The sequence below is a fragment of the Cherax quadricarinatus genome, chromosome 30 (assembly GCF_038502225.1).
Source record: "Cherax quadricarinatus isolate ZL_2023a chromosome 30, ASM3850222v1, whole genome shotgun sequence".
Taxonomy (NCBI): Eukaryota; Metazoa; Arthropoda; class Malacostraca; order Decapoda; family Parastacidae; genus Cherax; species Cherax quadricarinatus.
In genome coordinates, this window is record NC_091321.1 from 16,697,097 (window position 1) to 16,723,419 (window position 26,323).

General features: G+C 39.8%; 1 protein-coding gene across 6 annotated transcripts in view; it reads left to right on the top strand.

Moving 5' to 3' along the window:
* LOC128692690 (ATP-dependent DNA helicase DDX11) overlaps positions 1–19,824 on the top strand; it is a 38,437-nt gene extending 18,613 nt beyond the window's left edge. For 4 of the 6 annotated variants that reach the window (XM_053781988.2, XM_053781989.2, XM_070089954.1 and 1 more), the window contains 14 exons: positions 3,308–3,443; positions 3,920–4,021; positions 4,140–4,292; positions 4,462–4,591; positions 5,213–5,394; positions 5,671–5,809; positions 6,326–6,566; positions 7,289–7,499; positions 7,884–8,033; positions 8,723–8,846; positions 11,854–11,984; positions 13,783–13,880; positions 14,571–14,706; positions 14,888–19,824. In XM_053781988.2, the coding sequence (XP_053637963.1) occupies positions 3,308–3,443; positions 3,920–4,021; positions 4,140–4,292; positions 4,462–4,591; positions 5,213–5,394; positions 5,671–5,809; positions 6,326–6,566; positions 7,289–7,499; positions 7,884–8,033; positions 8,723–8,846; positions 11,854–11,984; positions 13,783–13,880; positions 14,571–14,706; positions 14,888–14,923 (1,969 nt within the window). In that variant the 3' untranslated portion in view covers positions 14,924–19,824. Of the gene's footprint in view, positions 1–3,307; positions 3,444–3,919; positions 4,022–4,139; positions 4,293–4,461; positions 4,592–5,212; positions 5,395–5,670; positions 5,810–6,325; positions 6,567–7,288; positions 7,500–7,883; positions 8,034–8,722; positions 8,847–11,853; positions 11,985–13,782; positions 13,881–14,570; positions 14,707–14,887 lie in introns of those variants that run through there. The other 2 variants (XM_070089953.1, XM_070089955.1) reach the window with 2 other exon arrangements.
* The last annotated feature ends 6,499 nt before the right edge of the window (positions 19,825–26,323 follow it).

Sequence of the window (26,323 nt, forward strand, 5' to 3'; positions counted from 1 at the left end):
AATGTTGATGAAGATAGGGAAGCTGTGATTTCGTGTATAGGGCAAGGAGGAATAACATCTTGTAGGAGTGAGGAAGAGCCAGTTGTGAGTGTGGGGGAAGTTTGTGAGGCAGTAGGTAAAATGAAAGGGGGTAAGGCAGCCGGGATTGATGGGATAAAGATAGAAATGTTAAAAGCAAGTGGGGATATAGTTTTGGAGTGGCTGGTGCAATTATTTAATAAATGTATGGAAGAGGGTAAGGTACCTAGGGATTGGCAGAGAGCATGCATAGTTCCTTTGTATAAAGGTAAAGGGGACAAAAGAGAGTGCAAAAATTATAGGGGGATAAGTCTGTTGAGTATACCTGGTAAAGTGTATGGTAGAGTTATTATTGAAAGAATTAAGAGTAAGACGGAAAATAGGATAGCAGATGAACAAGGAGGCTTTAGGAAAGGTAGGGGGTGTGTGGACCAGGTGTTTACAGTGAAACATATAAGTGAACAGTATTTAGATAAGGCTAAAGAGGTCTTTGTGGCATTTATGGATTTGGAAAAGGCATATGACAGGGTGGATAGGGGGGCAATGTGGCAGATGTTGCAGGTGTATGGTGTAGGAGGTAGGTTACTGAAAGCAGTGAAGAGTTTTTACGAGGATAGTGAGGCTCAAGTTAGAGTATTTAGGAAAGAGGGAAATTATTTCCCAGTAAAAGTAGGTCTTAGACAAGGATGTGTGATGTCACCATGGTTGTTTAATATATTTATAGATGGGATTGTAAGAGAAGTAAATGCGAGGGTCTTGGCAAGAGGCATGGAGTTAAAAGATAAAGAATCACACAAAGTGGGAGTTGTCACAGTTGCTGTTTGCTGATGACACTGTGCTCTTGGGAGATTCTGAAGAGAAGTTGCAGAGATTGGTGGATGAATTTGGTAGGGTGTGCAAAAGAAGAAAATTAAAAGTGAATACAGGAAAGAGTAAGGTTATGAGGATAACAAAAAGATTAGGTGATGAAAGATTGGATATCAGATTGGAGGGAGAGAGTATGGAGGAGGTGAATGTATTCAGATATTTGGGAGTGGACGTGTCAGCGGATGGGTCTATGAAAGATGAGGTGAATCATAGAATTGATGAGGGGAAAAGGGTGAGTGGTGCACTTAGGAGTCTGTGGAGACAAAGAGCTTTGTCCTTGGAGGCAAAGAGGGGAATGTATGAGAGTATAGTTTTACCAACGCTCTTATATGGGTGTGAAGCATGGGTGATGAATGTTGCAGTGAGGACAAGGCTGGAGGCAGTGGAGATGTCATGTCTGAGGGCAATGTGTGGTGTGAATATAATTCAGAGAATTCGTAGTTTGGAAGTTAGGAGGAGATGCGGGATTACCAAAACTGTTGTCCAGAGGGCTGAGGAAGGGTTGTTGAGGTGGTTCGGACATGTAGAGAGAATGGAGCGAAACAGAGTGACTTCAAGAGTGTATCAGTCTGTAGTGGAAGGAAGGCGGGGTAGGGGTCGGCCTAGGAAAGGTTGGAGGGAGGGGGTAAAGGAGGTTTTGTGTGCGAGGGGCTTGGACTTCCAGCAGGCATGCGTGAGCGTGTTTGATAGGAGTGAATGGAGACAAATGGTTTTTAATACTTGACGTGCTGTTGGAGTGTGAGCAAAGTAACATTTATGAAGGGGTTCAGGGAAACCGGCAGGCCGGACTTGAGTCCTGGAGATGGGAAGTACAGTGCCTGCACTCTGAAGGAGGGGTGTTAATGTTGCAGTTTAAAAACTGTAGTGTAAAGCACCCTTCTGGCAAGACAGTGATGGAGTGAATGATGGTGAAAGTTTTTCTTTTTCGGGCCACCCTGCTTTGGTGGGAATCGGCCAGTGTGATAATAAATAAAAAAATAGAATCTGATACAAAGTGGGAATTGTCACAGTTGCTCTTTGCTGATGACACAGTTCTTTTGGGAAATTCTGAAGAGAAGTTGCAAAGGCTGGTGGATGAATTTGAGAGGGTATATAAAACAAGAAAATTAAAAGTGAACATATAAAAGGTATGGTGATGAGAGTAACAAGAAGTCTAAGGATATCAGATTGGAGGGAGGGAGTATAAAGAAAGTGAATACATTTAGATATTTTGGAGTGGACATGGTGGCAGATGGGTCTACAAAATATGAGATGAACCATAAAATAAACAAAGGGAAAAAAGGTAGGTTATGTATTAGGGCTTCTGTGGAAAGAAGGAAGCTTAACTGTAGAGGCAAAAAGGAAAATGTACTAAAGTATAATAATTTTTTTTTTTCAACTAGTTGGCCGTCTCCCACTGAGGCAGGGTGACCCAAAAAAGAAAGAAAATCCCCAAAAAGAAAATGCTTTCATCATCATTCAACACTTTCACCACACTCACACATAATCACTGTTTTTGCAGAGGTGCTCAGAATACAACAGTTTAGAAGCATATACATATAAAGATACACAACATATCCCTCCAAACTGCCAATATCCCAAACCCCTCCTTTAAAGTGTAGGCATTGTACTTCCCATTTCCAGGACTCAAGTCCAACTATATGAAAATAATAATACCAACACTTTTATGTGGGCTTCAGCATTCACTTTAACATTCACAGAGGCAGTGGAGATGACATGATTGAGAGCAATGCATGGCATGAGTATTATACAGAGAATTCAGATCCCATGGAATTATCAGTGGTATAATTCAGAGGGCTGAAGAGTGGTTTGTGAATTTAGAGAGGATGGAGCAGAATAGAATGACCAAGAGAGTATATAAATAAAGGGTGGAAGGAAGGAGTATGATTTTCTGAGTCAATCTACAGACCAATGTCAAACTTGGCAATGTGTAGTACTGTACAAAAGATATTTGAAAACATAATTCACAAATATCCTTACTTCTAATGAGATAAGCACAATATAAATTCAGACTTTTCTAAAAGCAGAAATGACACCAATGATAAATGCTGAACATTATTTAAACAACATTTGAAAAGAGTGAGTATTCACCTAAACTATTTATTGAACTGTGAAAGAGTTTTGATACTGTTGCTGTAATAACCTTCTTAATGCACCATGTACTCAGAGGTCTCCCATACTATTTTATCCAGTCTTACCCAACTGTCATAAAACATTGGTGTCTGTCAGGGTAACATCTTACTCCTCTTTGTTATTTTGTCAGTCTGTGAAGAATAATTATCTGGTATCCTTCATAACTTCATTTGCAAGCAGGTGAATAGTTGTCTGTTAAGGTACAAGTAAAGATACATACTTGCATTATTAAAATATACATCTCTAGCACAGTTTAGTTTATTTCCCCTTTGGTTATTATTTTTTCCAGGTGCTTGGATTTACAGCGGGGCAAAAAGGGTCAAGCCACCAAGTGTGAGGGAGATGGTACAACAAGCAAGAAGAAAAAACGCTCATCTGGTTGTCCATATTTCCGGCAGACTGGCCTAGAAATCTTTGCTGATCAGGTCAGGAAGCTTCATCTGACATATTTGTAAATTTTGTTTATAATTAAAATTTCTTGTGAATTCTCAGTTTAATGTTTGTAATTTTAAAGGATTTTCATCAGAGAATTTTACCGGCTGCTGTGCTTATCATATAAGTGAAAAAATTCACATGTTCCCTGAACAAAAGGAATTTTTAGAAATAATATTGAGTATCTCAGCAGACATATTTAAGAGAAAAGTAAAATAGAAGAAAATTAAAAATGCAGAGGCACAGGAAAAGAAGAAGAAAAAAACATAAGAAGGTTGTTAAATTAGTATTCATGAAAGCCCAATGTGAAGGTGGATAGATGTAAACACTACATTTGTCATGGCATATACAGTAGTTATTTGTGCAGGCCTACACAATTGTAAGCGCATACTCTTCCTGAAATCTAAGAAATAAAATAGATTTTGTAAAAAATGGATATTTCATACATTTCCCAATGTTTCTTTAACAGCTACTCTTGGAAGTTCAAGATATAGAGCAGATGGTAATCCTTGGAAGGAAGTCCAAAAGTTGTCCATACTATGGAGCAAGACATGCAATAAAGGATGCTCAGGTAAATTTACCTATGGTATTTCAGAAGTGATTGCTGAGGTCTTGATTTGCTTTAATTTACAAAATATATAAATATGTATATATATATTTTTTATAAAAGCATTTTGTTACTTCACTAGCTGGTTGTGCTCCCGTACAATACACTTCTCCACAAAGGCACGAGGGAAGCCACTGGTATAAAACTAAAAGGAAACATTGTGATTGTTGATGAGGCTCATAATCTCTTGGAAACTATTTCAAATATCCATTCAGTATTTGTCAGCCATGGACAGGTGAGAAAGATGTACCTTTAAGAAGTTGGCTACTTTGAGATAGTGTATTGGTAATGTATTTAAAATAAAGGCAGTGTAAATTATGTATTACTTGAACTGCCATTCTGCCATTGATAATACTGTAGTTTTTCTTTAAATTAATAGAGAATAATTGAAAATAATGTTACAGTTGCAAGGAGCTCATGCACAGCTCAGTCAATACATGCAGCGTTATGGCAAGAGGCTGTCTGCAAGAAACCTATTGTATATCAAGCAGATACTGTTTTTTATGAGTGCTTTAATAAAATTACTTGTGGGAGGTAAGTTGTCTACTGTATTTTCAATTTATACAGCTTACAAGTACAGTACAAGTATTCATTTATAGGCTGTACTAAACATATAGGTGTGAATAAAAGAGGCCAGTTAGTAGAGCTCTGAGGGAATTCAATATTTTCGTAAGCAGTATGATTTCTGGTGAAATTTTATTTTCCGCTTCCCTTGTATTGTGAAATTAAGCAAGCATGATAAGTAAACATTACCCCAAACTGTATATGCATTACTTTTTGTTTGCTGTAGACCCTTGGGAAGGCCCACTTTGAATTAAGTGTACCACCAATTTCCTGCTACCTGGTGCCTGCACACAACAATAATATGTAATAATAATAGAAAAGCTGTGGGGAAGTGGAGGAGATGAGGACTGAAACAGACATAATAAAAACTTGTGAGACTAGTATGTAGAAGATAGATGCAAGAACAGTGATTAGGTATAAGAGAGGTAGTTACAACATTAGGCAGTAATACTGTAGGTGCAGTACAGTATTACATATTCCAAGTGGGCTCCCCTAGTACATCTTTAGTATTCAAAATATGGTTTCATTACCTGTGTTATTAAGATACCCAGATTTAGGACTAATCATTGTAATGTTTCTTATGATTTACAGGTTCAGAAGTTTGTAATAGCTTGGGTAGCAGTAGTGTCAGAAATGCCATTGTGAGTGTGAGCAGTAAAACACCTACAATGCAGATGTTCACAGTATCAAAGTTTTTATGTGATACCCTCACTGACAACCTTAATATTTTCAAACTTGTGCAATACATAGAAAAGAGCAAAATTGCTCATAAGGTATGAATATTACAAATAATAAAAATTAGCTTGATAATATTTCAATGTATGTGAAGATTTGTATCTCTCTCTCGTGGAGTATAAACTGCTCTCATGCTTTTAACCAGTCTATTTGTATGATCTTGTTGATATTCATATAATCTTTTGCAATGAAATGATACCAGATGTTTATTTTTTATACAGTTTGTTAATCTTTCATGAATATTGTCTTGACTAAACACACTAAGCTACTTTTATTTTTACACTAAAAGTATATCGTTGATGGTCTTGTCATAGCTACATTCCTTCAGTCAACACTTTGAAGGATCAGTGAAGGTTCATCAGGACCAGAAGAACTCTGTGTCATCTTCAGCTACAACTTCTGCTTTCCTGGCCAAGATGGCTGCCCAAAAACCTTTACACAATAAAGCCAAAGGTAAATGACATTGATTTACAGAATAATACTTTAGTTTACCTAGTCATGTAATCATTTCAAAGCCATAAATTAAGCCTTGCTCCATGGGGAAGTGGAACAGAATTCTTCCTTCATAAGCCATGCGTGTAGTAAGAGGCGACTAAAATGCCAGGAGCAAGGGGCTAGTAACCCCTCCTCCTGTATATATTACTGAATTTAGAAGGAGAAACTTTCATTTTTCCTTTTGGGCCACCCTGCCTTGGTGGGATATGGCCGGTTTGCTGAAAGAAGAAATTAGGCCTTGCGGCTTTTGCTAAATGATGGTGTTGAATGCAGCATAAACACTACTGCATCTCTAACATATACACTGATTGCTACCAGGTACTGCTCTGGCATGTCAAAACAGTATTTGTGAATGGTGTTGAAGATACTTCTAGTCTTCTACATATAATTTTAGCCAACTACTTCTGCATAGTATTAGGCATTGAGGATTAATTGGGAATGCATATGTGACAGAATTCTGTCTTTTATTTGCAGAAAATGCTCGGCCAGCAGCTTCTACAGCAAAAAAAGTTGAAGTTGAGGTTGAAGCTGAAGAGGAGGAAATTGTGATGGGCTCTCCTTTGATGCAGATAACTGAACTGTTGCGAGCTCTTTTACATTCCACTGAGGATGGTCGAGTGGTTGTGACTGTCGGTCCTACCCCTCGGAGATCATCAATAAAATATCTCCTTCTCAATCCAGCTTCTCACTTCCATGATGTTGTGGCACAGTGCAGGTTTTTTAGCCTAGTTTTTTGTGGGTTTTAGTAAAAATAATAATGCTGCTAATAATAATAATAATAATAATAATAATAATAAAAATAAATAATAATAAATATTTTTTAACTAACTGGCTGTCTCCTGCCAAAGCAGGGTGACCCAGGGTAGAAAACACACTCTCCAACATTCATTAAATTGTTGTCCTTTCCAAAAGTGTGCTGACATCACACTCAGATTACCCTCTGACTGCAACATCCCCTCTCTCTATTAAGGATTTTTTTTAACTATTTGTTACCTTGGGACACTATTATAAGATTCTTCTTTTTTTTTTTTTTAAATACAACGGTGGCCTGGTGGCTAAAGCTCCCGCTTCACATTCAGAGAGCCCGGGTTCGATTCCCGGCGGGTGGAAACATTTCGACACGTTTCTTTACACCTGTTGTCCTGTTCACCTAGCAGTAAATAGGTACCTGGGTGTTAGGCGACTGGTGTGGGTTGCATCCTGGGGGACAAGATTGAGGACCCCAATGGAAATAAGTTAGACAGTCCTCGATGACACGCTGACTTTCTTGGGTTATCCTGGGTGGCTAACCCTCCAAGGTTAAAAATCCGAATGAAATTTTATCTTATCTTGTCTCCCACCGAGGCAGGGTGACCCAAAAAAGAAAGATTAAGTAACTTTGCTTCTTAAAAGTATTTGAGAAAATGTCAGTTAATCAATTGGTATATTTCACCTCAGGTCAGTAATTGTTGCTGGGGGCACCATGCGACCCATTAGTGAGTTCCGGGATCAACTTTTCGTCTCAGCTGGTGCCGACCCTAGTCGAGTGCATGAGTTTTCCTGTGGCCATGTTGTCCCTGCAGAGCAGATCATACCTATTGCTCTCACTCAAGGCCCCACAAATGTTACCCTAGACTTCACTTACCAGCATAGAGGAGATACCAGGGTGGTAAATAAAGATATTTTATATGACTTCAGTATATGTACTTGCAAACTTATTACAATGCTATAAATGTAGTTTTTTATTGATAAATTGTTGAGTTGCACTACATAGGATTGACTACAAATCTCATTCCACTGCTGCTTTCTTGTCTGTATGTGGAATATCCTTTATCATATGCAAGTGTTCATGACACTTTTATCATCAGTGTGGTAGTAGGTTGGTTGACAACAACCATCCAGTTCCTCCTAAGATGTTTGTAAATACTGTACATGAAAGCACTCAGGTGTTTCTGCTCTGTTATTTTTTCAATGGTATTTTTTCTGATTTGTAGTCATGCTTTTTATAGTGGTTTCTTCTAAGGTGTCATTGTTCATGTATTTTTTCATGTAGCTGGATGAATTGGGCCGTGTGCTGGTGAATATATGCACAATAGTACCAGGAGGAGTGGTTTGTTTTCTGCCATCTTATGATTACGAACAAAAGGTGTTTTCCCACTTCACCACCTCTGGGGTGATAACCAGGCTGTCATCTAAGAAAAAGGTACTTAATTATTTAGTTAACTAACAGTGTATGTATTTGCCTTTTTTTTTCCAACAAACCGGCCATATCTCACTGAGGCAGGGTGACCTAAAAAGAAAAATGAAAGGTTTGCCTTTTTATTATCAATTTTTAGGAACAGGAACAAAGGCAAGGTCATGGTGTCCCAGCCTCCTAAGTATTAAATCTGTCATCTATCTATACAATGAAAGGGGCACTTAAATGAAAACTACATGACCACCATATTGGATAATTAAAGGTATGTTTATTTATTATTATGTTTATATATTATTGCTCATTCTGGTGTGTTAGCATATTTACTCCTCCATTATCTTATCCCATCTTCCATTGATTAAACCCTTCCCTCTTCAGTCAGTCACATTTATCTGCAGTTCCTGTTTTAGTGTTCATTAGTAAAGCCTTAGAGAAGTATACGAAGATACTGTATTTTCAGTTTGTATTGGTATGTGTTATGTTCATAAGTTCAAGAATTATTGATTTTATGATGTAGAGAAAGCTCAGAGGTTAATTGAAGTGAATGCTAATGAAAGGAAGTTTATTGTGGGGTTGAAACATGAGCCTTAAGTTTAGGTTTACAAATAAAGTCTGCCTATAATATGGCTCCCAGCATTTATTATGAAGACTGTCAAGAAATACAAAGTACACAACCTTGCATTCACTATCTCTCACAGGTATTTCGTGAACCGAAAAAATCAAATCAGTTAGAGAGTGTGCTGAATGACTTTTCGAAGACTGTGCGACTGACAGCATCAAATACAAATGGGCTTACTGGCTCATTGCTCTTCAGTGTTGTTGGTAAGTTCTCACAGTGGAGAGACTACATTACAGAATTAAAAAAAAATGTAACATCAATCAGAAATATTAGCACATCTGGTACTTTTTTCACTTGTACACAAATAAATATTAATTTTGTCCAAGAATGATTTGGCAATGAAAAAGAAAAACAGGACTGACTACAAGAAAGGAAAATTGGCTTCTCCAGTGCATATTATAGCATCTTAGTGACCATTAACTGCTGCCCTGCAACATTCTGTACACTGTCGTAGGAAAATAATGGCAATCAGAAGTGATTTTGGCAAGTTTCCAGAATGTTTATGGTAGCCAGTAGATGTCTTCACCATGAGGATAAGTTAGCCCTATAGCTAGAGTTAACTACTATTATTCTTTGCACACACCACAGATGACTGTGTGAGGAAATTGTCACAGGGAAGATTGTCATCCTACAGTGCAAAGTGATCTAGGCATGCCAACCCACTGTAATACAAATGACACACTTTGAAAATAAATGGTATAAAATACCGACACAATGGAAACATAAACACACATGCAGTTTAATGTGATCCTTTATTGACAACGTTTCACCCACACAGTGGGCTTTTTCAAGTCACAAACAGATCTACCTGGGGTGGAAGGTACATGAGTATTTATAGTCAGGTTCAGAATGTTGAGGTCAGGTGGAGAAAGCTGCATCTGATGATCTACCGGGTGGGGTTATAGGATCACAATAAACTGCATATGTGTTTATGTTTCCAATGACACACTTTGCTTGCAGCTGGGGCAGGATGACAGCTTTTGAGGAATCCTTCACATGGACAAGGTGAACATAGTCAAACCTCTGTAGCTATATTTGCAGGAGTGCAAAAAAATAAACGTCAGTGACTCACTGTGGAAATCAGATTCTAATGGTAGTATGAACCAGCACACACGAGGAAGTGTATGTGGGGAAGAAGTAGTAGACATATTGGAAGTGGTAGTACTAGGGAAGGTACTGAATATTCTAACAGCCCAAGTACATAACAATGAAGGACTGCGAGTGTAGTCGCAGAAACAAAAAAGTTACAATACACAAATAACTTGCACATAGAAGAGAGGAGCTTATCTAATGCATATTTAACCCTGATTGTTTCAGCAGGGCCATCACTGAACCTCTTATTTTTACATGTATCCATTTGCCAAAGAAGTGTGTTGCCCATCAGTGGACTGCAATACCAGAAGTAAACTTAGATGGAGGGAGTATATATAGACAGGAGGTGGTAGTGGTAGTAGTGGAGGTAGAAGGTAGTAGTAGTAATATTTGACTGGCTCCTCCTCTTCCATACTACCTTCCCCACTACTACTACCTCCACTACTACCTCTACCACCTCTTGCCTACATATACTCCCTCCTTCCCTCCTTTGCATTAGTGAGAGTTTGTAAATAAACTTAGATGTCTTCAACCATGGCTACCTTGATATAAGAAATACTAGCCAGTACAGCCCATGACATCAACTGGGCTCAATTTTAAATATAGTTAGTTTTCATCTTTATGAAGAGAACTTTAGAACTAGAGATTTGGTCTCTACAACTCTGGCTACACTGTGCACAACTGTACAGACAGACATGTATGTTTCTTTATTATACCAGCATGCCAATTTATCAAGCTGTTCAAATCCCACTGGCAGTATGCTCATGCTTTACCCATCCACTAAGAATCTGTGGAATCTGGTGTGCACATGCACCCCATTCATGCACTAAACGGCATATGTCAGGCCCCTTGTGGAGTATGCAACATCAGTATGGAACCCACACCTAAGCAAGCATGTCAAGAAGCCAAAAAAAGGGGAGAGATTGCCAATGAGTCTTGTTCAGGAGCTAAGGAGTATGAGCCATGAGGAGAGACTTAAGGCACTAGACTTGATATTTAAAGACAGAAGGACCAGGGGTGACATAACAGTGTATAAAATCCTCAGAGGAATTGATAGGTACAAACTTTTTGAGAAATGGGAAACATGAAAATGATGGCACACCTGTAAGTTAAAAACAAAGATGAGTTACAAAGATGTTAGGAAATATTTCTTTATTCTCAGGGTGGTCAGGAAATGGAACAATCTGGATAGTAAAGTGGTAAAGGTAGGATTTATACATAGCTTTAAGAATAGATCAGGCGAGAAACTCAGTTACAGCCAGTGAACTGAGGCTCAACCACATATAGGTGAGTATACGTGGAAAGTATGTATGTGCAGTATGTATATGTTCATGCGTGCATGTATGGCAAAAGTTGTAAATTGAAAAAAAGTTGGAGTAGAAGGAATAATAGAATATTCTTCTTTGCAACAGAGTGATTGTTCATTGGAATGAATTATAAAGAAGTACTGTAGCAAGTGCTACAATTATTAGAAGTGCTTAATGTATTACATTATTATTGTTTTTTTTTTTTTTTTTTCAACAAACTGGCCGTATCCCACCGAAGCAGGGTGGCCCAAAAAGAAAAACAAAAGTTTCTCTTTTTAACTTTAGTAAAGTATACAGGAGAAGGGGTTACTAGCCCTTTGCTCCGGGCATTTTAGTTGCCTTTTACGACGTGCATGGCTTACAAATGAAGAATTCTGTTCCACTTTCCTATGGAGAATTATTGTTATTATTATTACAATTATTAGAGATTTTAAAATTAATGAAGGAATGTCACAAGCATATCTCTCAATCTTTTTAATCTTCCCTTCATCTCATGATTGTCCTTTTTCCTTGTATGTACTGCACTGTAATATCTATCAAGAACAAGCAGTTATTACTTAAAATATAACATGGCCATATGATTAGTTGGTAGCCATCAGTGAAACTGCCCAACTTGTAGACTTATCAAAGATTATGTATGGTACTGTAATTTTTCCAGAATTCACACTTACAATAAATCTATTAAGCAAATATTATTGCATTACAGTATTTGGCTCAAAAATATGGGCAAGTGGAAATATTGGAATGCAACTTGATATGGCCATTATCACTTCTATATATTTATCATAATGTGTAAAATATAATTGTGCAGGTGGGAAGATGAGTGAAGGCATTAACTTCAGTGATGGCCTGGGACGATGTGTGGTTATGGTCGGACTTCCTTACCCAAACACACAGTCTCCAGAACTTAAGGAAAAGATGCTTTTTCTCAATAAACATGTGGTAAGTTTATATTTTACACTTTTATATTGGTTAGGGTTCTAGAAGTTAGAAAGAACTTAATACAGGTGATAATTACCATCATATTTATGGAGAAGCACTAAACCCATGGAGGGCATACAGAATACAGTAATACCTTGTAATAATGTTGGTAGAATTACCAACAATATGTAAAGTAAAAGGACACAAGTGCAACTAATGTGACATTTTATTGTGGCAACGTTTTGCTCTCCAGGAGCTTTGTCAAGCTGTTACAAACAGTACATGGACACAGAGGGTATATATAGGCTCAGAGTGAGGTGCAATACTAGTGGTAGTAGTAGTAGTAGTGACATAAGTTGTAGTAGTAATAGTAGTAATACAGTAGGGTAGAGCAATTAACTCGTACATGAGTGAAAGGATATAAAAGCTATTACTTGGGTAACATAAAAATAGGTTAGACAAATATAGACTGAATAGAGAAGGCCTGTTTCAGTGTTCACTCTCTGTAATGTGCTCTGTGTAGTATTAACAGGAGAGACTATGTGATGGCAGGGTTTACTATTTTCAGGAGGATTCTTGCTAAGACTTCAGAGATGGTGAAGCTGCCTTTGTTTTGTTTAATTGTATTCGAAACTGCGATTAGTGCTGACTCGAGGCACTTGCGTCTGTGGAAATTAGTTTCTTTGATCACTAATTGGGCATCCCTGAATTTCATGAGATGATTGGATGAATTTTGGTGTTGTACACAGGCATTGTTCAAGTTATCGTTCCTACATGCGTAAATGTGTTCATTGAGGCGGGTGTCGAGGTTTCTTGCTGTTTCACCTACATAAATCTTGTCGCAGCTTCCACAGGGTATAGTGTAGACTCCTGCATTGACTGGTAAAGTACTTTCACAAGCTAACACCAGAGTCGCCATTGCTTCCAGCACTTCAATAAAGGATCTAACCAGGACAAAATCAAAGCACCACGAACCAGTCAATGCAGGAGTTTACACTATACCCTGTGGAGACTGCGACAAGATTTATGTAGGTGAAACAGCAAGAAACCTCGACACCCGCCTCAATGAACACATTTATGCATGTAGGAACGATAACTTGAACAGCACCTGTGTACAACACCGAAATTCCTCCAATCATCTCATGAAATTCAGGGACGCCCAATTAGTGATCAAGAAACTAATTTCCTCAGACGCAAGTGCCTCGAGTCAGCACTAATCGCTGTTTCGAATACAATTAAATAAAACAAAGGCAGCTTCACCATCTCTGAAGTCTTAGCAAGAATCCTCCTGAATTTTTATTTAACTGCATTACGCACCAATATTGGACTTCTGCTATGTACATACTGGACTAGTGCGATGTGAACATCAGCATCACTCCAGACTCCAAGCCATGAAATTGTGTAGTCTTATACAGTGCATACGTATATACAATTTTTTTCTTTATTATATAAAGTACTGGTACCCCTTTTATATGCAAATATGAGTGGAAAGAAGAATTGCAATGACACTGAGCATTCTAGTAAGCATAAATGGTTAACATTAGATGAAAAACTAAAAATTATAAAACATGAAGGTGCATTGTAAGCTAAAATAGCCCATGAGTGTGTTGAAAACTGATCATGCTTACTTTCCTGAATAAAAGAAAGTGCTATACATACAAAAAAAATAAGTTTTTAATGAGGAAGTACTGTATACAATTATTTAATATTTCATCTGAATAAATACTGTAATGTTGAAAGTCATGCTATACGTATAGTATTAGTGTTTAATATTTTTCTAAATGATGATGATAATATTGAAGTATTAATTCTGAAATAGTCTTCAGGGCCTGATGGAAAGTCTGCTGGCTCCATCTTCTACGAAAACCTATGCTTTAAGGCAGTGAATCAGTCTATAGGCCGAGCTATCCGTCACAGGTATGTATGGTGATACAATACTGGTTTGAACTTTCAGTAGCAGTATATTTTTGTTGTGTAATGAGTTGTGAGATGGTATTCAAATTTAATCCATGGAAAGGGAAGAATACAGCCAGCTCAGTTCTTCATATCAAGAATTTTTCATCTCTTGAGGGGCCCATTTAAAATCTCGTATCTAAAAACAAGGGTTTGATCTGGGACCAAGCCGTTAGGGCAGTGGCTCTTTTATATTGAATGTAAAATATTGGGTAAACCACCTTGGAAAAAATTAACTGAAATTAGGTATAGAAAATAGGTTCCAAGTACCAAACAATTTTTTCATGATGAATTTTCAGTAACATTCTCATTTGGCATTTATTGTACTTACTGATCACATTACTGTACTGAGAAGATCATGATTTATTTACAAGGTCTAGAGAAAATTTTAAGAGGGGTGGTGAGGTTATCAACCAATAGGCATTGTGTGCATGAGTACTCTTAGGAATAGCTCAGACTTAGCATAGGAAAAATGGTTGTGGGTGTAAAATTTGTAGAGGAAAGAAGGGATAAGTAGTAGTATGACCAATATTTGTCAAGAAGTGTACTGTGAGTTAAAAATGGAAGTCCTGTAGTAAAAACAGGTTTTAGTATTGGTACTTTGCCCTTCAGCGTTGCTCTTAAGTGATACACTCTGTGTAAAATTTCCTTCAGGAATGACTATGCCAGCATCCTTTTATTAGATCATCGGTACTGTCGCCCATCATCCATACAGGCACTGCCAGAATGGATATCCAAGCATGTGCAACCATGTACCAAGTTTGGTCAAGCATTTAGCTTACTGAGGAAGGTATTCAAACATTCCTATTTGCATTTTTCATCTATCCTGGCAGTATGATAAGACAATACAATATAATGTATTTGAAAACCACATTAAAGTTGATAAAAAAAATTGATTAATTACAGATTTCTGAATATACTAAATAGTTATTTTTTATAATATTAGTTATTTATAACCTTTCTTTATGTAGTTTTTTGCAGATAAGAAGATACTCTCAACTACCTAGAAGAAATCTATTAGTAACCTGTTTAAAAAGTCAATACATACTGTATATATGTACAGCCTCTCCTCATTTAACGACGGAGTTCCGTTCCTGAGACCACGTCATTAAATGAATTTGTTGCTATACAAGGAGCATACTATAATGGCAGTGAGTTTGTGTCAACCATCTTTGATATTGTTTTAATGTCATCTTTGCACGATTTATAACATTTCTGGTATATTTTTAAATGTTTATACAGTAGTGTACTGTACAGTGGACCCTCAGTTAACGATATTAATCCGTTCCAGAGAGCTTGTCCTTAGCCGATTTTATCGTTATCCCAATTAATTTTCCCCATAAGAAATGATGAAAATCCAATTAATCCGTTTCAGACACCCAAAAGTATTAACAAAAAATCTTTTTTTTTAAAGATTAAATATAGAGATACAGAAAACAATGACAAATACAATATAAAGCACTAATAAAATGGATAAATGAACGTTTAACATCACACTTACCTTTATTGACTCTTGTTGGTGTATGGAAGACAGGAGGCGAGAGAAAGGCAAGTTTATTATGTTTCAATATGACACTAATATCATCTCTATGGTTTATTTATCTATCACAATTCATCTAATATGACATAATAAACAATATTAAAAACATAGAAACATGATATGTACTCTAGAATGAATAAAATATGTCACAATGTATGTGAGGAGTAAAGTGATGGATGTGTTGTTGTTTGGCTTATAAAGGCCACTGAGAGAAGCTGTACATATTAGTGGTGGTGGAGGTGGCAGCAGAACCCACCACCATTATTCACACTTAAACAATGTATGTAATTTATAAATAAGAAAGATTTACATTTTAATTTATAACTAAAAAATATTTACATTTCATTTATAAATAAGTTTATTCAGGTATACATAAATACAGTTACATACATAGATTATCATACATAGCAGCATGTGTGTAAAGTATCTAGGATAACCCAAAAAAGTCAGAGTGACTTATTTCCATTGGGGTCCTTTTATATTTACACATATTTACTTTTATACTCACACTTATATTTACACTTGCCTTGGAGGAGATGTTAGTTTAATTCGTTAGTTTGATGGAGATGCTGGCAGAGGTTTAGGGTGGTGGAAGGTAGCAGGGCGGTTTATGTTCATTGGCCCTGTACACATCCAACAACATTGGAGAATTACTTTCGTGTTGTTTTTCTTTCACTTACTCGCTTAACTTACTTGCTACAATGTTAATTCTACATTTTATCACTGGCTGGCACTATAGCCTTTATCGATACCTGCTGCTTTAGTATCATACATGTCGTAGAATCACTGAATCACTGCAGAAGGCACATTCTTCCCTCTCTCTTCCTCCTCCACTTTGGTACTTTGCTACGAGTTTTTCTTGAATTCTATTGTGTTTCTTTCCTTCTTTACCACAGGGCTGGCACTAGAAGCTTTCTTTGGGCCCATGGTGGCTTATTTAGCAGTTACAAGCACTAAAAACAATGGAATAATATAAAATATATCACATGTATGCGTGGAATTGTCCTCACTGGCTTGTAAATAATGGCACACTGGCTGTACATGGATACATGGAGTGGTTGCCTGAGTGGACATGTTCAGGACGAATGTCCTTAACCGAGTTCTTGTTCGGTAACCAAGCCAATATTTTGACACAAAAAGTATCGCTATCCGATGGCATCATTAACTGAGGGTCCATTGTATATTGAAATAAACAGAATACTGTAGAGGATATCAGCCCTAATATACATTATTTAGGTATGAATACTAGTCAGAGCCTGTCGTAAGTCCGAGGCATCGGTAAATGAGTACGTTGCTAAGTGAGGAGAGGCTGTATATAAATTTTATAGTGCATATTCCTACAAATACTTCAACCATATAAGATATAGACATTACTTAAGCCTAATATGTATTTGAAACAAACTTGAAAATCTGTAGAACATGAAAAAATGGCTATTGTGTTTTATGCTTTAGAAAAAAAATAGAGAGATTACTGGATGAAAATTAGATTACCAACACTTGTGTAAAAATGTAAATGAACGCCAGAGTTTAATCTATTTGATGCTGTTTTGTTCGTGGGTAAAATAATATGTAATCTCTCAAATTTGGAAGCCAAGTTAAAAGTGTATTCCAGAGAGAATTTAAAGCAGTATAATAACACAACTTTCTTTTACTTTCATTTATTTATTTATTTGTTTGCCTTAATCCTGCCTCTAACTTTCAACAGGCTTACATGACATAGTGTAGCTTCGATATATCTATTTGCGAACCTTTTATGTATTTTCAATTCGTTTATGATTTCAAGACTAGCATCATGCCAGTTATGATTACTGTTATATTTAAGGAAAAGCATTAAATTTGTAGGGCTCAAACAGCACCTGGGGAATGGGAGACAGTCAGGTTCAGTCCAAGGAAGGACAGGTTCAATTCATTGGATCAGGAGCCCCTCTGGCATAAAGGAACAACTGTTGAGAATTCATGTAGCACCTGGATAATGGGAGGCACTAAATCCCTTTTGGATTTAGTGCTTAAATTGATATTTAGGTTTAGTCCAAGGATGGGGAGGTTTATGTATTATTAAATGAGTTATACACATTAATGACTGGAGCAATAAAGGTCTCAGATGACTAGAGCATGTAAATAATTACAGGGGGTGGAAATAGAGCTTGATACCTTACAGCTCCTAGACAGAACCTTGGTCAAAAGCTAGGAGGTAAAGTATTATGTTATTTTATTTATTTGATCATCTCTTTATGCCAACGACATGTAGCACATGTAGGCGCTGACTATCAGCATGTAGCACCCTCTCCAGAATGCTAATGATCATGCTTCCCACTGGGCCACCTCTTGTGGGTATAAATTTTGCTACTACAACACATCAGCTTACTTTCAAAAGATGCCCTGTTGTAAGTCAAGACTGTTCTGTACCTGTGTAGTTTTTGTATCCCTGAACTGGATATGATCAGATTTCTTGGTCTTCTGTTTGATCACTGAATGTCTTGGAAGTCTCGTAATCTCCCTGAAAACTGCATGTTAAAGCTTCGTGAAACTCCTTAAAACCCAAGCCTGCCTACCCTGGGAGGCTGATAGATGCACTTTTTTTCCACTGTCATCTTGTCTAAACTAGACTTTGATGACCACCTATATTCTTCAGCTTCTCATTACCCATTCATCATCACAGGTGTGAAGGCTTACTCAGCCCTGTAATAACTTCAGACAGTATTACCAAGGCTGGCTCCTCCTCAGGAAAATTAATGAATAGAAAAAGAAATAATAACAGACAAACATAAACACTTTATTATATAGAAAATATAAAACACTTAAATATGAAATATTAATCCTACATTAAAGAAAATGAAAAATGAAAAATATAAGTGATAACCGAATTCAACACTAATATATATATAGGGGTGTCTGGTGTTGGTGACACTGTGTTGTTGAAATCGTAGCCGTTGCTGATGATGGGGGGGGGGTCACACGTTCTTTACCGCTGCAATGATGAGGGATTACGTCCTGCAATTTCATACAGGTGCACAGGTAATTAAATCCAAAAAGGGGAAGTCTCAGGACGTTAGTCCATCTCCACCAGTTCTTCTCGTTGATTGACAGGTGACCCTCTCTGTCATCCAAGCTGAAAAGATAGACAGGTTACCCACTGCTTAACCCTTTCAGGGTCCGTCCCGTAGATCTACGGCTTTACGTTCAGGGTCCAAACCGTAGATCTACGCCATGAGCTCAGCTCTCACTGATAAACTGTGAGTGGTACATTTGGGCCTAGATATGAGAGAATACATCTATGTGGTATGTGTGCACCACATAAAACAGATCCTCCAGCACACTGTGTATAATGAGAGAAAAAAAATGAAATCATGATTTTTCGATTAAAACAGCAACTTTGCAGTGTTTTTTCGTATGTTTTTTATAGTTGTATTTGCGATTTCTTGGTCTCATTTGATAGAATGGAAGACATATTACAGAAATAGAGATGATTTTGATTGGTTTTAGCACTGGAAATGGCTTGAAACTGAGCTCAAAGTAGCAGAAATGTTAAATTTTTGCCGATATTCAAGAGTAAACAAACGACCTCACACGTCTAATACACGTCAGCTGGTGGGTCTAATATACATTCACAAATATGGTGATGATATTTATACAATTATTACAGTATTGCATAACAGTAAATCTTCTATTTTTTGGTGTGAATAAAAATTCATTATGTGAATAAAAAATCAAAATGGAATTTATTTGTAAAGCCTCAAAACATAACTAATGAACAGAGGAAATGTTAGTTTAGTGCCAGGAATGCCTACATTGTTCATTCTGGACCCTATTTTGAAATTGGAATATTTTAAACTTTGTGTTAAATTGGCCAAATTAACAATTTCCGATCACTTTATTTTGTAGTTGAAACAGTTGACTTGGCGATTTCTTGTGCTCAATCGATAGAATAGAAGTAATACTAGTGAAATAGCTAAGAATTTGGTTGATTGGAATAATGTAATTGGCCTAAAATGGGAGTCAAAGTCGGCAAAATCGCCGATTCGTAAATATCGCTGACACATAAAATATCCGCGAGAGCATAATTTCGTCAATTTTCCACCAAATTTCGTACTTTTTGTTTTATTACCTTCACAAAAAGATTCTCTACGATTTCATAAGAAAAAATAACAAATTTTTTTTTTGAAAATTCTTGGACACTGGTGCGTGACTCCAGATTTGGGCCTTGGACCCTGAAAGGGTTAAATAATCACTCTCCATGATAAGTACAATACCTAAAAGATGTGGTGATTATTACAAAAGTCAACATAGAGCAAGGCTGAAAAGACTAAGTTTATTATTGGTCAAAAGTGAAGCTTTCAACCCATAAATCCACTAGAATATAAGGCAGGCATGTACTTACAGTAGTGCTGGGAGTTGTGAGTCTGGTGATAACTGTTTGGACCAGAGCCCCACACGTCACCTTTCCGGGGGGGGGGGGGGAGGAGGAGGGGAAGGGATAGCGGGAGCTAGACTGACCCTACCTTAACAAGCAGCCGGCAGTCAAACTATCACTTTCGGGGTGGGGGGAAAAAGGCGGGAATAGCGGGAGCTTGACTTACCCTACCTTAATGAAAGTGCCCTTCTTCTACGCACTGATATTCCGTACCATCAGCTATTTGTTCGTACTTCGCTGCATTACACAGCAGCCCGTATCCACTTGCATAGGTGGTATACACTCTGTTCTTTGTATCTCTCTCCTTCTCGGGCATTATCTATCCCAGATATTGCCTTTCTTGTTTCGTCATTACCGCCACCACTTCTGTTACTTGGCGATTTTAATGCCCATCATTTCCTCTGGGGGGATCTCACTGTGATTCCAGTGGCATTCAGTTTGAGGCTTTTCTTGCTACCCTCCCCCTCCATGTTTTAAATACAGGTGCTCACACCCATTTTGATCCTTGGACTCACTCTCTCTTGCATCTATCTCTCAATCTGCTCTTCCCCCGCCGCATTAGACTTCACCTTTTCTGTTCTCCCGGATTTACATGACAGCGATCATTTCCCAATCATTCTTACTTCCCCTTCATATTCACCACCTCTTCGTAACCCATGCTGGCAATTTGATCAGGCAAATTGGAACCTTTACTCACAACTAACTGTTTTTAGTGAGGTTCCTTCTTCGTCCTCCATTGATGAGCTTTTACACCTCTTCTCGTCCTCCATTTTAACCGCAGCTTCTCACTCTATACCCCAAACTTCGGGCAGGCATTCTCAGAAATGTGTGCCTTGGTGGTCTCCTGCTTGTGCTGATGCAGTACGTTTGAAACGCACTGCGTGGGGCAGGTACCAGTACAATAGAACCAAGGAGAGACTTCTTGATTTTAAGCAGAAGCGTGCGATCGCTTACCGTGTCATCTGTGACATTAAATGCACTTGCTGGCGAGATTATGTCTCCACCATCACCTCTGCTTCCTCTTTGAATGCAGTCTGGAAAAAAAAGTACGAAAACTAAGTGGTAAATATTCTCCTGACCCGGCTCCTGTTCTGCGGGTTGCCGGTGTTGATATAGCAAACCCACTAGATGTTGCCAATGAAATTGTTAATCATCTGGTCTGTATTTCTCAGGGGCTCCATCTATGCCCCTCGTTTCTTTCCTCAAAGTCTGCCAGAGAGTTATCACCCTTGGACTTTTCTTCTCTCTGAGAAGAACAGTATAATGTGCTTTTTACACTTCAGGAGCTGGAGGCAACACTCTCAGCTTGCCGATCATCGGCAGCTGGGCCCGACGACATTCATATTCATATGCTACAACATTTTCATCAGTCAGCCCTTGCAGTCTTATTACGCCTTTTCAATCTTATTTGGTCACAAGGAGTTCTTCCACAGCTGTGGAAATCTGCCATTGTTCTCCCTTTCTGCAAACTGGGTACTACGGGACATGAAGCCTCCCACTATCGTCCCATTGCTCTTACCAGTGCAGTTTGCAAAGTGATGGAACGCCTGGTAAATAGACGTTTAGTATGTTATTTAGAGACACACAACAGTCTCTCCACTCGTCAATATGGCTTTCGTAAGGGTCGTTCTACCATAGACCCCTTACTACGCTTGGATACGTATGTTCGTAATGCCTTTGCGAATAACCACTCGGTTATTGCCATATTTTTTGACCTTGAGAAGGCATATGACACAACTTGGAGATATAATATTTTGGCCCAAGCCCACTCCTTAGGCCTTCGAGGCAATCTACAATCTACCATCCTTCCTTAAGAACTTTTTAACTGACAGACATTTCCGTGTTCGGGTTAATAATGTGCTCTCCCCGGACTTTATCCAAGCTGAAGGTGTCCCCCAGGGATGTGTTCTGAGCGTAACACTTTTTCTCCTTGCTATAAATGATTTGACCTCTAGTCTTCCATCCAATATTTGGTCATCACTCTATGTTGATGACTTCGCTATTGCCTGTGCAGGCGCTGACTGTCACCTCATTACAGTTTCTCTCCAGCATGCGGTCGACCGTGTTTCCAATTGGGCCACCATGCATGGGTTTAAAATTTCCAGTACCAAAACTCACCAAATTACTTTCACTAGACACTCTGTCATCTCCGATCATCCTTTATACCTCTATGGCACCCTTATCCCTGAACGTGATACAGTCAGGTTTCTAGGCCTCCTCTTTGACTGTAGGTTATCCTGGAAACCAGCGCTGTATAGCCCTTGTGGCTTAGCGCTTCTTTTTGATTATAATAATAATATCCTGGAAACCTCGCATTACCTCTCTGAAGACAACTTGTCACAGCCGGCTGAATCTTCTTAAAACCCTTGCTCATCTTTCATGGGGAGCTGATCGTCGAACTCTCCTTCGCCTACATTCCACCCTCATTTTATTGAAACTTGACTATGGTGACCAGATCTATTTAGCTGCCTCTCCTGCTACTCTATCTAGCCTCAACCCTATTCATCACCAAGGATTACGTTTATGCCCCTCTTCAAGGGGGGCTCCTTGGCGTGGTGAAGAGGCTCTTGGTCTGAGGAATTAGACCTATCGGTCTTCTTCCTCAGACCGAACCTAATTACCCCCCAATCTCCCCTCCCCTATCCCATCCTCCCCATCCTCCCCTTTTTCCTTTCCTCCTCCTCCTCCCCACTCCTCCCTTTTGCCCTTCCTCTTTTTGTCCTTTGGGATTTCTCCCACAGGCGCGCTAGTTCCTAGGTAGGAGAAAGGACACCGGGGTCCATCCCATTCCGTTGAGGTTTCTTGGCGGTGGCGTAGTTTGCCGTGGAATCTGGATTGCCTAGGGATGTCCCGATCCCTCTCCGGTATCCCGGAGTAGCTTTGGGTGTCTTTTGGGCGACGGGTGTAGCTCTGGAAGCCACCTTTCGGATTCCGGGGGTGGTGGTTGAAGGAGGTATGCTTTGTGGCGGATATCCGGCCGCCCTCTCTTTTGTCCACCGAGGTAGCTCGGCAGATGTGAGGTTGCTATCCCAGATTGCTGGTTTACTGGCATGAAGGGTAGGGTATGGCACGGGTTCCATGCTGCATCTGCGCTACTAGCGGTGTCGAGTCCTCTTGGGCGCGGAGGGAGATTTCTGGCCCTTTCATCCCTCCTAGGAACTATCCCTCCCCGGTCCCCCCTTTTTTTTTCTTTTTTTTATTTTTATTTTCTTTTCTTTCTTTTTTTTTCTTAAAAACAAAAAGAAAGAAGTAACCTAACCATGGCAGCCCTAGTCCATGAACCTGGTACCCCCGGGCCCCTTCTTGATACCGCACCCCGTTCTGACCCCGCCTCGTCTTTGGACCACTCTTCAGACATTCCTCATGCCTCTGTACCTATTGCCGGTGCTGTTTCCTCACCCGCTTCAGGTACTGAGGCCTCGACTGACTCCTTCGATTTATCAGACCTTCGCTCTCCTCTGACTATGCTTCCGGCCTCTCCCTCTACGGTGCGGCAATTTTCAAATCGCCGACCCGTTCCACGTCGGACCAACTCTGGTCCCACGCCTAAACGTCAACGACAATTACCTGCTGATGATACTTCTCCACCTTCACCTTCTCGTTCTTCTCAGAAACGATCGACACGTCCTTCACTACCTTTCCACGCTCAGTTTCAGACTGAACAGTGGACTAAATTCTTCACTTTACGACCAACTTCCTCTACTGCCTATCTTTCTGACCATAGTATTGGCAAGGCACTCCTACGCCATGTTGGTAAAGATATTTCTTTTCATGCTCTTAAGAGCGGTACGCGCATCATTACCGTACAGAATGCTACCCAGGCTCGTGAGCTCTCTCGTCTTACCCATATAGATACTGTTCCTGTCACCCTTGAAAAACATCATTCCCTCAATTCTTGTAGTGGTACCGTTATTCTGCCCCATACCATAGTTCAACAAAATTTCCAGACATGTGGCACCGACATTCTAGAACAGCTGGAACTCCAAGATCTCCCAATCCTCAAGGTAGACACTTACGTTCTTCCTGCCCGTGGGCGGAGACGATACCCTAGCAATGTGGCTCGTTTAACTTTTGACAGCCGAGAACTCCCATCCTCCGTTTATATAGCAGGACATCGGTTACAAGTTCGAAAGGTGATCCCTACACCACAACAGTGTAGAAATTGCTGGCGATTTGGCCATCCAGCGAAATATTGCAGATCTATCGCCGAATGCCCAGTCTGTGGTGCCGATGACCATTCTAATACGTCTTGCAATCGATCTCCCTCTTGCCTTAACTGTCATGAGGCTCACCCTTCGTACTCTCGCCGTTGTCAGGTCTATTTAAACGAGCGGGAAATCCGTTACCTCAAAGAGACAGAAGGTCTCCCTTATGCCATGGCAGTTTCTCATCTCCGCCTCCAAGGGAGACTCCCACGTGTTTCTTATTCCCGTGTTTCAAAACGTCCCCCCACTTCTGGTATCCCATCTTCTACACCCACCTCTGTGGTTACCTCTCCCATAATCACTCCTGTATCTAATCCTTTTGCTGTCCTCGGCTCAGACGTCCCTACTTCAACGCCTCAGTCTAATCTCGCTTCTTCGAGTTCTCTCTTACAAGCCTCAGTATCGACGAGACCTCGTACGACACCTCTTCCCAATCGTCCCTCTACTTCTCAAAAGTCAAAAAAAGGTCCGGTAACACCTCCTACCCATCTTCCACCTCCTCATTTTACCCTCCCTGTCTCTGTCCCTAGTTCTTCCCCTCTCACTGGCTCAGTTACAAGTGCAGAGGTTCACCCTCCTCCTCGTAATGTACCTTCCTCCCCTGTTCCCTCCCAAGTTTCTTCCTCTTCTGCCACCTCCCAGGTTCCTGTCTCTTCTGTCCCCTGCCACGCTTCTCCAGTTCCCTCCACCCTTTCGCCCCCCCCTACCTTGGTACAGTCCAATACAGTTCCAATCTTTACTCATCCTCCCCCTACCATTCCCAATATTGTCTCCCATACGACATCTCTGAATTCCGAAACACTTGAAGCAATCTCTGAATATATTGCAGAGACCAAACCATCAATGGACACTGATCCACCTTCCGCTCTTCCTCTCTCCTCTGCTCCATCTGCGCAACTCCTTTCTTCACAGCGCACCGTTCCTTCGCTGCTTGAACATTTTCCACTGCCTCCGCATGTGGACTTTTCTAACCCTTCTAGTCCGTAGGAACCCTTACCTGCGGATTTCAAGTATCTTTATCATTGCCAATCATGGCCTTTTTACAGTGGAATATACGCGGCCTCAGGGGTAATCGGGGTGAGCTTCAGATGTTACTCTCCCAGTTTGCCCCTGTTGGTGTTTGCTTACAGGAACCAAAATTACACTCTGCTGTTATTTCTCACATCTCAGGCTATAATTTATTGTATTCTTCAGATCCTTTTCCTGATGGGACCTTTAATGAAAGTGCCCTTCTTCTCCGCACTGATATTCCGTACCATCAGCTATTTGTTCATACTTCGCTGCATTACACAGCAGCCCGTATCCACTTACATAGGTGGTATACGCTCTGTTCTTTATATCTCTCTCCTTCTCGGGCATTATCTATTCCGGATTTTGCCTTCCTTGTTTCGTCATTACCGCCACCGATTCTGTTACTTGGTGATTTTAATGCCCACCATTTCCTCTGGGGAGGGTCTCACTGTGATTCCCGTGGAATTCAGTTAGAGGCTTTTCTTGCCACCCACCCCCTCCATGTTTTAAATACAGGTACTCACACCCATTTTGATCCTCGGACTCATACTCTCTCTTGCATCGATCTCTCAGTTTGCTCTTCCTCCGCCGCATTAGACTTTACTTGGTCTGTTCTCCCGGACTTACATGACAGTGATCATTTCCCAATCATTCTTACTTCCCCTTCATATTCGCCACCTCTTCGCACCCCACGCTGGCAATTTAATCGGGCAAATTGGAACCTTTACTCACACCTGACTGTTTTTAAAGAGGTTCCTTCTTCGTCCTCCATCGATGAGCTTTTACACCTCTTCTCGTCCTCCGTTTTCACCGCAGCTTCTCATTCTATACCCCAAACTTCGGGCAGGCATTCTCAGAAATGCGTGCCTTGGTGGTCTCCTGCTTGTGCTCGTGCAGTACGTTTGAAACGCGCTGCATGGGGCAGGTACCGGTACAATAGAACCACAGAGCGACTCCTTGATTTTAAACAGAAGCGTGCGATCGCTCGCCGTGTCATCCGTGACGCTAAACGCACTTGCTGGCGAGATTATGTCTCCACCATCACCTCTGCTTCCTCTATGAGTGCAGTCTGGAAAAAAGTACGAAAACTGAGTGGTAAATATTCTCCTGACCCGGCTCCTGTTCTGCGGGTTGCCGGTGTTGATATAGCAAACCCACTAGATGTTGCCAATGAAATTGGCAATCATCTGGTCCGTATTTCTCAGGGACTCCATCTATGCCCCTCATTTCTTTCCTCAAA